Genomic DNA, 14,650 nt, shown 5'->3' with positions numbered 1-14,650 from the left:
TTCAGGAGACACTGGATGTCCAGTTCTGAACATCAGCTGTGGTGCATCTGACCCGCCTACAAAGCGCTGAGCAAGACCTTCTTCAGCAGAGGATGGAGCCGTTTATCTCGTGTCAATCAGCCGCTGCTCTGCTGAAATATAATGGTGGGAGCAGAACTGCTGCGTCAGGCTGCACATTAATATAATGAGAGAGGATGAAGAACAGCGTGATATATCATTCCATTCCTCCACCCGTCAAACCGCAGACTCTACCAATCCAACCAGACGTTAAATGACAGAATTTATAATTCTTCCTTTCTTCATTTCGTGACTAAAGGATGAATGTAATGGGATGAAGTCCAGCGTGACACCATGAAAAAGCCCAGACGTCATCTCTGGTGATGGATTAACGTAGACAGAATAAACTTCATTAACGTTAAAGAGTTATCAGCAATGGGGAAATGATTTAAGACAGATATCATTTACATTTACGCCCTTATCCAGAGCGACTTACAGTCAGTAGTTACAGGGACAGTCCCCCCCTGGAGACACGTGTCCCTCTCAGGGACATGAACCTGGAACTCTGTGGTCTTCAGGTTCGTAGGCGAGTTTTTCATTTACCAGGCCGCTACCACAGTACGTTCCAGAGGCCGAGATGTTCTGAACCAAGAGAACCGTGGAGCTTTTATAGAAATGAATCCTACAGAAGGGAGCTGGTAAGTGCGGTGCGTTTCATGGCTGTTTGGTGAAGGCCTGGTGTGTTGCTTGTGTGTAAATGGTGTCGTGTGTGAGATGGTCTTTATATTCCAGGCCTGGTATTGGACTCCAACATTACCAGGGCGCCACTGATGTAGCTCTTCTGCAGGTTTTACTGGTCTGGTGATGATGCTGATGTCACAGCAGTGGCAGCGAAGCTCCTAAAATGTCCTCCAGAGCTTGTTAACTCAACTGACATTATCTTAGGTTCTTGTGAGGAATGAAGGCGAGTAGACGTGTGAACAGGAGTAAACGGGGAGGATGGGAGGTCCTCCTTCCTCACAAACAGCAGGGTGAATATGTGAGGTGAGAGGGGGGGAAATCGTCCTTCATGTGCAGGATGTGGGACGCCTGGACAGACAATGTAAATGTGTCTTTAAGGAGATTTATGGTATAGTTTTTATTGTGACAACCCTCCACAACATGACACAGGCCCTGGGGCCGATGGGTAACGGATCTGCATTGCCAGGGAGCCCGCAGGGGTTAACCATCAGGAAGCGGCACTCCGAGGTCCTCAGAGTGATTTAGAGGAGCGCGGCCATGGTTCCTCCAGACCTTCTGCTCCCACAATCCAGCATCCCAAATCTGTAAATATAAGCCTGTCAGATAAGCCGCTCCTTTTCATAATGAAATGGAATAAAGTAATTCTACATTAACATGTACCTGTGGCATAAAAATGCATAAAACGCAAAACGCATCATTTCATAAACATTTCATAAAACCTTTAGTTTAATTAGCTCTGCAGAGATGAAGTGCTTCAAGAAATGATGAAACAAGCAGCCGCAGGAGGGCGAGGACGGGACCAACAAGATGAAAGACGTGATCGAAAAGGTGATCGGTGAAGCAATTACAGTGAGATACAACGGCTTGCAGCAGCAAAATAAAACTACTACGAGCGTGCACTGTCCAACATGGCTGTGCAGCTACGTCTGGGTGTCCGTCCTCTTGGGCGTCCACACTAATCTGCAAGCAAACCAAGGCTGCGGAAGAATGCAAGCAGACATTCTACAAGTGCAGGAACTGGCTGTGAACTGATTTAGGGCCCGAGTGGACAATCTGAGGTCTCTGCATAGTTTGCAGTGATGCTTTGGCGTTTCAAACAGACGCCGCTGGTCTTCTGGAGGTGTGACATCTTAAAAGTGTTCGTTGATTCAGATGGCTATGATATATGGTGTGATATATTTCATCCATTCCTGGCCAGGGCAGTGGTGGCCTAGCGGTTAAGGAAGCGGCCCCGTAGGTTGCCGGTTCAAATCCCGATCCGCCAAGATGCCACTGAGGTGCCACCGAGCAAAGCACCGTCCCTACACGCTGCTCCCCGGGCGCCTGTCATGGTGCCCACTGCTCACTCAGGGTGATGGTTAAAGGCAGAGGACACATTTCACTGTGTGCACCGTGTGCTGTGCTGCTGTGTATCACATGTGACAATCACTTCACCCTACCCTATATATATATATATATATATATATATATATATATATATATATATAGGGTAGGGTGTGGTAGTAGCCTGGTGGACGAGACAGGGGCGGGACTGTCCCTGTAAACACTGGACATGTAAATGAAAGCAGCTGACTGTTAGATTCCACGTTCTACTGCTCTGGGTTTTCATTTTGCTGACTTCAACATGCTTTCACGTTTTAGTACAGTGACCCTAGGCTACAGACAGAAGGGTGGAAGAGGAGGGAACTTCCTTTGTTCTGCTGGGACTGACTGTTCACTTCCACCTGCTGGCTTAGAAGAAAACTGCAGGCTGCTCCTCGCACCTGGTTTATGGATTCCATGACATCCACCAACAAATGTAGGCAATAATCCACACTTCATTCTGACTGAATCTTCTGTGGGAATATAAACCCCTGTTCTACTTGGAAGCAGGAGCTTCACAAGCGTGTTCCTGCAGGAACCAGAAGCAACGTCTGAAGGGACCTCTGTGAGGTGGGTCTTACCAGCACATCCCATAGACAACAGATCAGATCAAGATGGTCTGTGAGATGGTCCAATGTCTCTGTCACCTGTTGGATCACATTTCACAGCCACCAACCAGAGTGTTCTAGGAACATCCCACAGGTCCTCCTGTGTTGGACGTCCCCCAGATGTGTCAATTTTAATGCTCTTCAACTTCTGACTGTCTAATATATCTGCACCATGTAAAGAGATCATCTTGATGTAATAGATGATCTGTGATGCCCAGAGGCGCATCAGCAACTCTGATGTAACACGTCCGCCTGCGATAATGCAGCTAATAACGCGTGGAGCTGAAGACTGATGTCCACATGGATGGTCCACATCAGTCACAATGACCCAGAACTCTCACCTGACCTACAAATGACAAGTTTTATTGTTATTTGCACAAGAAAACCGACTGGACTGCGTGCAGCAGGGACTGGACCATCTCACACATTGGCTGAATGGCGCCTGCCGGCCTGAGCAGCAGGTGTTCTGGCCCCGCCCTCTTCAGCCGCGGTGATAAACGATGGGTTAATGAGGGCCTGAATTCCCACTAATGGAGCCCATTGTTGAGCGCTGCTGGCTGCTGACTAGATCCTTCATTCTTCAGTAAAACGCAGCAGTCGTGTCCACAGATAGACAGCGATGGTGACAGCAGTGGTGAGTACGTCACCATCAACGCATTCATAAAGGTCCATTTCAGACAGATAGACATAAAAAAGGTAGAACAGAATAAAGTGCAGGAGTAGTGCACAACAACGTCCAGGGTGAGTGTCCAGTGACGTCCAGTGAGTCCTTGGTCATGTGACCTTCTCTCATGAATAATTAAATGTGACTGAATGAAAGTCCCATGTGACCCTCAACTGGTTTTAACATGTACCTGTGGCATAAAAATGCATTTCATAAACATTTCATAAAACCTTTAGTTTAATTAGCTCTGCAGAGATGAAGTGCTTCAAGAAATGATGAAATGATGACTGAATGAAAGTCCCATGTGACCCTCAACTGGTTTTGTCCAAATGTCTGAGCTGTAAGCAGCTGAGACTCCTGCTGTGCCGTATGAAATATGAAAAGAAATGAAAACATGATTTCACATTTTCATTAGATGGAGATAATTGGACATGTGAGTGTGAACATATGGAGGACTTTGTCCCTTCTTCTGCCGACGTGGGTAAGCGGTTTTGGAGGATCTTCCTCGGCTGCAGCGGTGATAAATTACGAAGCAGCAGCTCATTTCGCAAATAGACCGCAGCCGGTCGGAGGGCATTCTTCACACTGGTGGACATGTCACTGCGGCATTCCCGCATGGAGTTGGTCCCACCTGTCCAGAGAGCATGACGGGGAAAGAATGTCCTCAGGTCAGTTAGTACAGTTCTCAGAGCCTTTCCATCTTCATCACGGCCCGAATACAGCGTGCATCAGAACACCCGCTAGAAGGAACGTTGAAGACATTTACTTCCATTTACCAGAGCGGGACGGTACGGGACGGTACGGGACGGTACAGACGTCAGTAAAAGATGGAGAAAAAGTACAGATTTGTGGGAGAAAGTGTTGGTCTAGACTGGGTTTGGTTGTCATGTGTGTTTAAACGTGTGAAACAACAGAGACTCACCGTCACCGATGGAGGTCTGGCGCCATCTTGAGTGGAGAGGAGCGTTGCTCGTCAGATCTGGTGACAAAGTGACAACATGGGACACACGTGGGCCAATACTTTATATCGGGTTCTGCGTTCGAGCCGGAAATGTGTGTTGACTTCTCATGTAATTCAGGCGAGACGCATTTTAAACTACATCAGTAAAGATGTGAGGAGGCGGACGTGCATAACTGGGTCCAGTGCAGGTGTTTTCAAGCAGGTCCTCTTTTCCTAGCCACGCACATTCCCGCCCACCTGCCCATGTACGTCCCGCCCGCCTGTAGGAGACGCTCTGCTCCGCGTTTTCTGAGGAAAAAGTGAACTTTTTCCACACACAATTCAAGGTATTGAATTGTGATATTATCAGGCCCAGCTGAGAGAACATTCAGCACCACCGATCTTCCCGGGTATATCCCGTTGGAGGGCTGAGCCTGTACGACATTGAAGTGCCCGATCCAGCGTTCTGTTTCCATGACTGCACCGTGACTGCAGCACTTTTGTTTTTATGACTCCACAGTGTTTTACAGCACCGTGTTCTGTTTCTGTGCTGCTGCTGTTGTTTACAGCTCTGCGCCTGATCCAGTGTTCTGTTTCTTTTCTGCTGTGTTTAAAGCGCTGCGCCTGATCCAGTGTTCTGTTTCTGTGCTTCTGTAGTTTACAGCGCTGCGCCTGATCCAGTGTTCTGTTTCTGTGCTTCTGTAGTTTACAGCGCTGCGCCTGATCAGTGTTCTGTTTCTTGCGCTGCTGTGTGTTTAAAGTTCCTGCGCCTGATCCAGTGTTCTGTTTCTGTGCTTCTGTAGTTTACAGCGCTGCGCCTGATCCAGTGTTCTGTTTCTGTGCTTCTGTAGTTTACAGCGCTGCGCCTGATCCAGTGTTCTGTTTCTGTGCTGCTGCTGTTGTGTTTAAAGTTCTGCGCCTGATCCAGTGTTCTGTTTCTGTGCTTCTGTAGTTTACAGCGCTGCGCCTGATCCAGTGTTCTGTTTCTGTGCTTCTGTAGTTTACAGCGCTGCGCCTGATCCAGTGTTCTGTTTTCTGTGCTTCTGTAGTTTACAGCGCTGCGCCTGATCCAGTGTTCTGTTTCTGTGCTGCTGTTGTGTTTAAAACGCTGCGTCTGATCCAGTGTTCTGTTTCTGTGCTGCTGTTGTGTTTAAAACGCTGCGTCTGATCCAGTGTTCTGTTTCTGTGCTGCTGTTGTGTTTAAAACGCTGCGCCTGATCCAGTGTTCTGTTTCTGTGCTGCTGTTGTGTTTAAAACGCTGCGTCTGATCCAGTGTTCTGTTTCTGTGGCCCTGCTGTGTTTAAAGTTCTGCGCCTGATCCAGTGTTCTGTTTCTGTGCTGCTGTTGTGTTTAAAACGCTGCGCCTGATCCAGTGTTCTGTTTCTGTGCTGCTGTTGTGTTTAAAACGCTGCGTCTGATCCAGTGTTCTGTTTCTGTGCTGCTGTTGTGTTTAAAACGCTGCGTCTGATCCAGTGTTCTGTTTCTGTGGCCCTGCTGTGTTTAAAGTTCTGCGCCTGATCCAGTGTTCTGTTTCTGTGCTGCTGTTGTGTTTAAAACGCTGCGTCTGATCCAGTGTTCTGTTTCTGTGGCCCTGCTGTGTTTAAAGTTCTGCGTCTGATCCAGTGTTCTGTTTCTGTGGCCCTGCTGTGTTTAAAGTTCTGCGCCTGATCCAGTGTTCTGTTTCTGTGCTGCTGTTGTGTTTAAAACGCTGCGCCTGATCCAGTGTTCTGTTTCTGTGCTGCTGTTGTGTTTAAAACGCTGCGTCTGATCCAGTGTTCTGTTTCTGTGGCCCTGCTGTGTTTAAAGTTCTGCGCCTGATCCAGTGTTCTGTTTCTGTGCTGCTGTTGTGTTTAAAACGCTGCGTCTGATCCAGTGTTCTGTTTCTGTGGCCCTGCTGTGTTTAAAGTTCTGCGCCTGATCCAGTGTTCTGTTCCTGTGGTTCCGGGTTAAAAGTCTCTGCGACTTCTGCTCTGATTCCTCACAGCTGACTGTTTTCCGCCGCTGCTGCTCCTGGTTCTCGGTATTTATCCACCGAAACACGACGACCAACACGGGCGGCGTGTTTTATTCTGTGGGGATGGTGGCTTGTGGAGCAGCTGGAGTGTTTTAACATTTTGGAGGTTTTTCTTGTTGTTGACGTTAAAACGCAGGTGCTAACTGCTAAGCTAGCGGTCATCTAGAGGGAAAGATGAAGAGAAACTAGCCGTGATCTCTGCGCTCTCCATCAAATTTTAATCGGTGTTGGTTTTAAAATGTTTCCGTGGTTTATTCCTCAGGTCAACTTGATTTTATTGTTCTGCATAAGGACGAAACGACTGACGCCACAAAAATGGCACCGACTCTGGTAAGTTTGTTTGAAGGGATCTCGCAGCCTGATCCGGGCGGGTCTCTAACCCCGGACTCGTCTGTCCCCCAGTATGATGAGAAGCCCGAACCGGGCGACCTGATCGAGATCTTCAGAGGGTCCTACCAGCACTGGGTTATTTACATCGGGGACGGTTACGTCATCCACCTGGCCCCGCCCAGTAAGTGCCAATCCGGGGAAAATGAAACTTAACAAATTATTACAATTAGTATGAAACGATATGCTTCTCAACATATGTACTCTTACATATATTCAATGTATACAGACATACACAAATATTTCTGTGTATATGTGTGTATGTATGTGTGTATATACATACAGATATTTTTAATACTCTCATCCACTGTTTTTCCAGACTATTTATTTGTATATTTACAAATATACATATTCTCTCTGCTAATTATGTCTGCTGCTCTTATCTTGTTCGGTTTGCTTTCTGTTGTAAAATTTCCACAGGTCATCCTCTCTTATTTGAACTTGAAAATGAAAGTGGGAGCTTTTATTTATTTTTTAAAAAATTGGGTGGGGTGGGGTGCTCTGGATAACCGGTTTTGTCATGTGATTGGACTGGACTTTGACAGACCACTACTAAGACCAGATCTGGTGTCCCACCTCAATGCTGAGCTCCTGCTGGTTTTGCACACAGACCCCAGTGACCATTGATCAGGTGGCAACGTGATTATTCTTCATTAGATTATACAACTGAAAACATAACATTTACTGTAATTTGATGACTATCATATGAACCCAACAGTAACACTTCTCACTATTGCCAATATTAACAAACCTAAAAAAGAAAGTTATATTTTAAAACAGTCAAGAAGCTTCAAATCGCTGTGATTACAAAAGAAGCCTGTTGTATAAGGGGGCGGGGCTTTGTGTCTGGGTTCTCCGGTTGGTCCCATGCAGCAGACAGGATCATGTGGTGCTGGTGGGGTTGAGAAAGAAACTCTTCTATTCCAAGAACATCGGACGAGTCCACCCCTGACTGTACAAATATAGATATATTATCTCTGATATATAGATAATCTCACAGCTGTTGTGCAGCCGCCTACTGAGAAACGTGACTACGGCTCATTTGCATACTAACAGAGATTGGGTGTTTGGCTGGGGACGGAGTCACACAGAACAGAGATTTACTGTAGTAAATCTGGTCCATATTCCGTTTGTGGCTAATTTTTTATAATTTTCTTAACTTTTTAAAGTTTTGTTTGAGGAGGCGGGACGTTTGTTTAAAGGGGTGCTGCCCCCTCTTGCCCCAGCGTAGAGCTGATCCTGATTTCTACTACATTTCAAAAGAATTCAAGACATCTTTACAGCACTGATCATAATAAATAAGGTTTAATACAACGAGCGACGTAATTACATTATTGAAACGATTACAAACATTTAACAATTTTAAAAACCCTGATTTTCCAAAAACTATTGGTCCTAATCTGATCTGAGCTTTTCTTTTAGTTCGTGCTCATTATGAAGAACAGTGCAGTAAATCTGCTCTGACGCACCATGCCGTATTTGACCAGATTCCTTGTACGTGTGTCTCCGCAGCTGAAGATGCGCGGGGCGGAGCCTACAGCATGATGTCGGTCCTGTGCGACAAGGCCGTGGTGAAGAAGGAGGAACTGTGGGACGTGGTGGGGACTGACCCGTACCGCATCAACAACCTCCTGGACCAGGAGTACGAGCCGCGCCCGTTCCGCGCCATCCTCCGCGAAGCGCAGAGCCTTCTGGGCCAGGAGCTGCCGTACTGCGTCTTCAGGGGGAACTGTGAGCACTTTGCCACCGAGCTGAGATACGGGAAGGCCCAGTCTCGACAGGTAACGCCCGAGCTGGTCCGAGTGTGGAGCTCTTCATGACCTTTATTAGATGGATTTGAATCTGTAAACGCTCCTGCCTTTCAGGTCCGCAATGCTGTGGAGGTGGGCGTGGGGGTGGGCGTGGCGGCGTTGATCGGTTTTGGGGCCGTTGCTTTGGCTGCCAGCCTTTTTGGAGGCGGAAAGAAAGAAAGGGAGAACCAGCAGTGAGACAGAAGAACAAGATGTCTCACCAAAGGAAGGAAAAAAGCACAACTCCACGTACCTGAGGGAGAAAACTGGAGACGTACCCCCGTATTCCATCTGATATTTTTGGTATCGTTACTGCTCGGTTTTTTGAGTCCAGGTCGACTCTGTGAGTGATTTCTAACCCTAATTATATTGGTGAGGAATTCTATATCTTTTTTTTTTTTTTTTTTTGAGTAGTTTCCTATTGAATATTGTTAACTGCCAAAGGAGTGAAATTCCTAATCACAATGTGCACTTTTAAGAATGAACTTTATCACAGCTTTTAAATGAAGTTTAATAAAAATTTGTTATTTCATTTTTTTGATGTCTCAGTTAGTAGTTTTGTATTGTATGTGTATTAAAATGGCTTTATAAAATGTAATCCGTTATTTTTGAGAATAAACTGAATAAAACTAACTGATCTTGGACCAACTGGATCTTGACTAACACTGCTGTACGTAAAATCACTTTGACAGTCTGTCCTGTCCTGGTCTTGTGTTCTCTTGGGCGTCCAGCTCATATGCAGATTAATCTTTTTCGCAGTGGTGTCTACTTTCATTCTTATGACGTGTTGAACTTTGACCTTGCTAGGAGATGTTGGCGTAATGGCTCATGCAGCTTTTGGACAAGCGTTCAGATGTATGGTCCAATTTAAACAGGTTGCCACATGAAATAAATGCCTCCACTGTGAAACATAAGGAACAAAATGCCAATAAATCACATTCGATGTCTCTAAAATATTAAATGAGATCGAATATTATGTGACTTGCTGCAATATTGGGCTATTTTAATCTTTTCTACAATTCAACATTTACATTTACAGCATTTATCAGACGCTCTTATCCAGAGCGACTTACAATCAGTAGTTACAGGGACAGTCCCCCTGGAGCAACTTAGGGTTAAGTGTCTTGCTCAGGGACACAATGGTAAGAAGTGGGATTTGAACCTGTGACTCCGTAGTCTTCAGGTTCATAGGCAAGTGTGTTACCCACTAGGCTACTACCATCCCAAAATAAATCTCAGGTCAGTTCAGGCAAATTTTTAATTGGGTGCAACAAAGTTTTAGCTAAAAATGTGGATTTTGAAACTTAGCAAATTATTACAAATAGTATGAAACGATATGCTTCTCAACATATGTACTCTTACATATATTCAATGTATACAGACATACACAAATATTTATGTGTATATGTGTGTATGTATGTGTGTATATACATACAGATATTTTTAATACTCTCATCCACTGTTTTTCCAGACTATTTATTTGTATATTTACAAATATACATATTCTCTCTGCTAATTATGTCTGCTGCTCTTATCTTGTTCGGTTTGCTTTCTGTTGTAAAATTTCCACAGGTCATCCTCTCTTATTTGAACTTGAAAATGAAAGTGGGAGCTTTTATTTATTTTTTAAAAAATTGGGTGGGGTGGGGTGCTCTGGATAACCGGTTTTGTCATGTGATTGGACTGGACTTTGACAGACCACTACTCTAAGACCAGATCTGGTGTCCCACCTCAATGCTGAGCTCCTGCTGGTTTTGCACACAGACCCCAGTGACCATTGATCAGGTGGCAACGTGATTATTCTTCATTAGATTATACAACTGAAAACATAACATTTACTGTAATTTGATGACTATCATATGAACCCAACAGTAACACTTCTCACTATTGCCAATATTAACAAACCTAAAAAAGAAAGTTATATTTTAAAACAGTCAAGAAGCTTCAAATCGCTGTGATTACAAAAAGAAGCCTGTTGTATAAGGGGGCGGGGCTTTGTGTCTGGGTTCTCCGGTTGGTCCCATGCAGCAGACAGGTCAGTTCAGGCAAATTTTTAATTGGGTGCAACAAAGTTTTAGCTAAAAATGTGGATTTTCAGATTTCAGGATCATTTAGTAGAAAACTTCTACAAAGCAGGAATGAATTCAGATTTAAAATTGTTCTGATTTGGGAGTATTTTGAGGTTTACTTTGCAATTAAGGGTTGGGAATATAGAGAAAGTTAAAGTAGAACTCTTATAGGTGCTGAAGCATGAGAGATACAGAAGACGTGGGTAATATTTCACCGACTTTTTAAGATGATCATACATGTAGAAAATATGAACACAGAAACGTGTTGTTATCGGGGATGACGTGCCGTTTCTCAGTAACTGGATGACCTCTTCCCACAAACACCTGCTGTTTTCAATCCTGCACACGTCTTCTGTCCCCTGCTGGGTGACACATGTAATGCAGGGGACGGGAAGCCCAACACGGCTGTGACTTGCAGGATTTTCATGGGACAAGAAGTCCTGGTTTTGGAACAGTTACAGTGAGTGCAATGTAAAAATATTATATTATATTTCAAAATGATCCTTTTTTTTGCGTGAACCAACGCATAATATCTTAATATGTCATGAAACATTTTATAGAAGAACCTGGTGAAAGTGCTGCTCTCGGTTCGTGTACGAGGGAATAAATTATAATATCAGGTGGTGTTTGGTACGGGGTTTATATGATTAATGTAGGATTACAGACGAGTGTGTAAGTGTATTTTACAGGTCAGCGCATCAGTAATACATTTTTTACTATTTATACCATAAAACAAACAACAATTGAAATATTACTCAATTTAAGCAGGAACGTTTGTTCCAGTTCCCATTTCGAGATGTAATGTGTAAATCAATGGGCAGCGTGAGAAAGCTGGAGGAAAGTAGCACGTTGGATGCGTCTCTGTAGAAATCCAGGGCATTACAAGCACAGGAAGAGGCTGAGAAGATGAAACAAGCCGTGTCAGGAACAGGAATCAGATGGTGGTACAAAACAGTTCTAAAATGTTGTCAATGCTTTAAAAAAGTGTTTTCTAGAGCCGCAACGAAAATGTGTCTTTTTTTGGATGCCAAAACTCCATGACATCGTACAAAATCCAGAGCATGTTTGAATCGTTTTGTTAAAAGCATCCAATAAATATTTCGTCTTTGAATACGTGAAATTTCTGCAAGTTAGTTGAGGGTTAAAGTCGCTGTGGAAGGTCCTCTCAGGGTGGATCATGTGTTTCTGTTTGATCAGATGCCACAACCTGCTGACCTGATTGAGATTGAAAAAGGAGTCTACCAGCACTGGGCCATGTACGTGGGTGCCGGCTACGTTATTCACCTGACCACTGGAGGTAGGAGCTGCCCAGCCATGCGGGTCTTTATCATCTGGAACTCGCAGAAGACAAAATGTTTCTGTCTTTATCTGAAATATAGCTTCATACCAGCCTTGAATTGGTAAATATTAGGTGATTCCATATTGAGATGCCATGATGAGAACCTGCTTAATCCTCCACATTCCTGCTCTCTGTCGTGTTAAATCTCACGGCCGTAGCTCCGTCTGTTTTGGGTGAACTGGTTATTCTGTTCCGGGAGTTTTAGGGAGAAGCAGCCTGTCTGGGAACGGCAACAAGGGGCTTGTGAGGAAGGAGAAACTCGGGGACGTGGTCGGCAACCACACGTACCACGTCAACAACATTCTGGACCACAAGTTCAGGGTGCGGCCCATCCGCCTGATTCTTCAGGAGGCAGAGAAGCGAGTGAACAGGGAAATGTTCTACGATGTCTTCATGGCCAACTGTGAGCACTTTGTCACTGAGCTACGATACGGAGAACCTCGATCTCGACAGGTATGGGAGCCTTTTTTACCAGATTTTACCATTTAAGTACAGTTCAGTAATAATCAATAATCAATGTCATTGCAATCAATACATTGAACACATTAGGAAAGAACTGTTTTGGATTCGTAGATAAAAAAAAAGTTTTTATTATAAATTATTAAAAAAAATAAAGGGAACAATTAAAGTTCACCATGTACCTCCAAGTCAGTCACACTTCTGTGAAATAATCAAACTGTCCACTTAGGAAGCAGCACTGTCCATCAAGTTCTCATGCTGTTGTGCAAATGGGATGGACAACAGGGGGAAATGGAGGAAATTATCAAGTTGTCCCCAATAGAGGCGTGTTCTGTAGGTGGTGACCACAGACCCCTTCTCACTTCCTGTGATTTCCTTTTTGAATGCTGGCAGTGTCTTCACTCTAGTGGTACCATGAGACTGAGTCTACAACCCACACATGTGGCTCAGGTGGTGCAGCTCATCCAGGATGGAACATCAACGTGAACTGTGGTGAGAAGGTTTGCTGTGTCTGTCAGTGTAGGTTCCAGTACATCGGGAGATGTGGAGGAGGGAAACAACCCACCAGTAAGGCCACAAATGCGTCTCCGAGTAGGGTGGTAGTAGCCTATGAACCAGAAGACCCAGGTTCAAACCCCACTTACTACCATCGTGTCCCTGGACAAGACACTTAACCCTGAGTGTCTCCAGGGGGGGGACTGTCCCTGTAACTACTGATTGTATGTCGATCTGGATAAGGGCGTTGGGTAAATGCTGTAAATGTAAATGTCTCCTCAAACGGTCAGAACCTGCCTCCATGAGGGTGGAATGGGGGTCCGACGTTTATATCCCAACACCGTCCAGCACGTTTGGCATTTGCCAGAGAACAAATTCTCCACTGGCTCGCTGTGCTCTTCACAGATGAAGACTGAGGACATGTGGCAGAGTCTGGAGATGCTGTGGAGAACGTTCTACTGCTACATCCTTTAGCATGACCGGTGTGGCAGTGGGTCAGTAATGGTGTGGGGTGGCATTTCTTTGGGGGGCCACACAGCCCTCCACATGCTCACCAGAGGTAGCCTGACTTCCATAAGCTACCAAGATGAGATCCTCAGAACCCTTGTGAGACCATATGCTGGTTGGCCCTGGTTCCTCCTAATGCAAGACAATGCCATACATGTAGTATCTGCTATGGCCTGGCTTGCCTCCATGCATTGATATATTTGATTTTCATCTATAATTTTTGTGTAAAGAACAAAGTATTTAATAAGAATGTTTCATTCATTCATTGTGATCCCTTCATTTTTTGAGTGGTGTATAATATGACATGGTGGTAGTCCGTAACACACCAAGACACCCAGATCGAACCCCACTTACTACCCCCGTGTCCCTGAGCAGGACACCCAGGGGGACTGTCCCCATCACTACTGACTGTAAGGTGCTCTGGATAAGGGCGTCTGGTGTCTTTGTGCATTACACCACGTATTTAGTGCTCTTTGGATTAGCACCGTAAAATGGTTCAAAATAGTTAACATTAAATAAGTTAATATTTTATTGGTCCCATGACTGGGAAATGTGCAATTGGCATTAACAAGAGTTCCACGTAACCACCACCAGTAGAATCCATGATTCCTGACTGTATGTCCCTCTCACCGTGCTCGTGTGTTCGTTTTCAGGCAGTTGGGGCGATGGCGCTTGCAGACCCGGTTCTGACCTCGGCTGCGGTATTAGCCGTGTCCACGGCGGTGGTGGCGGAGGCGCCGCTTCTTGTTCTGGTGGCAGGAGGAGCCGCCGCTGTCAAGGGCCTTTTTTGGCTTAAAAGAAAAATTGAAAATAACTGATGAAGATTAACACAATGAAGATGCCCGTCACGAGACAACATGGGTTTGAGTGGCGCTGAATCAAATTGCACTATTTGGAAGTTTATTTTTACTAATCTCCGCTTTCAGCCTGTACAGCCCGATTATAATAAATCATATTGTTCCAGTTTAAACGTCCTGCTGAGGTGTTTTATCTGCTCATCTTCAACTCTGAGTTCTGGGTTCTTTCACATATTTACATACGTACCACTGAATAAAACCACTGAATTGTATAAAATATACAGTACAGGCCAAAAGTGTGGACACCTTCTCATTCAACGTGTTTTCTTTATCTTCATGACCATTTACGTTGGTAGATTCTCACTGAAGGCATCAAAACTATGAATGAACACAAAAAAAGGTGAAATAAGTGAAAACATGTTTTATATTCTAGTTTCTTTGCTCTGATTACTGCTTTGCACACTCTTGGCATTCTCTCGAT

General features: G+C 44.8%; 2 protein-coding genes across 2 annotated transcripts; both read left to right on the top strand.

The window, feature by feature from the left end:
- Nucleotides 1-6,131: 6,131 nt before the first annotated feature.
- LOC114768060 (HRAS-like suppressor 3) lies at nt 6,132-9,147 on the top strand. The gene is made up of 5 exons (XM_028960136.1): nt 6,132-6,332; nt 6,589-6,656; nt 6,729-6,837; nt 8,226-8,494; nt 8,579-9,147. The coding sequence occupies exons 2-5, from the start codon at nt 6,642-6,644 to the stop codon at nt 8,699-8,701; spliced, it is 516 nt and encodes a 171-aa protein (XP_028815969.1). The 5' UTR covers nt 6,132-6,332; nt 6,589-6,641; the 3' UTR covers nt 8,702-9,147.
- Nucleotides 9,148-10,571: 1,424 nt separating this feature from the next.
- LOC114768400 (HRAS-like suppressor 3) lies at nt 10,572-14,342 on the top strand. The gene is made up of 4 exons (XM_028960663.1): nt 10,572-11,032; nt 11,770-11,869; nt 12,117-12,364; nt 14,026-14,342. Exons 2-4 carry the CDS (start codon nt 11,770-11,772, stop codon nt 14,188-14,190), a joined length of 513 nt encoding a protein of 170 aa, XP_028816496.1. The 5' UTR covers nt 10,572-11,032; the 3' UTR covers nt 14,191-14,342.
- Nucleotides 14,343-14,650: the final 308 nt, after the last annotated feature.

This window comes from Denticeps clupeoides, chromosome 18, assembly GCF_900700375.1.
Source record: "Denticeps clupeoides chromosome 18, fDenClu1.1, whole genome shotgun sequence".
NCBI lineage: Eukaryota > Metazoa > Chordata > Actinopteri > Clupeiformes > Denticipitidae > Denticeps > Denticeps clupeoides.
Note: the sequence above shows the minus strand (reverse complement) of the source record. Positions and strands in the feature narration are given on the sequence as shown.

Bases quoted from the DNA above. Each gene is read 5' to 3' on its own strand.
- LOC114768400 (XM_028960663.1), top strand. From the start codon at position 11,770: ATGCCACAACCTGCTGACCTGATTGAGATTGAAAAAGGAGTCTACCAG. The intron at 11,870-12,116 runs GTAGGAGCTGCC...CGGGAGTTTTAG, and splicing joins TATTCACCTGACCACTGGAG to GGAGAAGCAGCCTGTCTGGG. The intron at 12,365-14,025 runs GTATGGGAGCCT...GTTCGTTTTCAG, and splicing joins GAGAACCTCGATCTCGACAG to GCAGTTGGGGCGATGGCGCT.
- LOC114768060 (XM_028960136.1), top strand. The intron at 6,838-8,225 runs GTAAGTGCCAAT...GTGTCTCCGCAG, and splicing joins CATCCACCTGGCCCCGCCCA to CTGAAGATGCGCGGGGCGGA. The intron at 8,495-8,578 runs GTAACGCCCGAG...CCTGCCTTTCAG, and splicing joins GGAAGGCCCAGTCTCGACAG to GTCCGCAATGCTGTGGAGGT.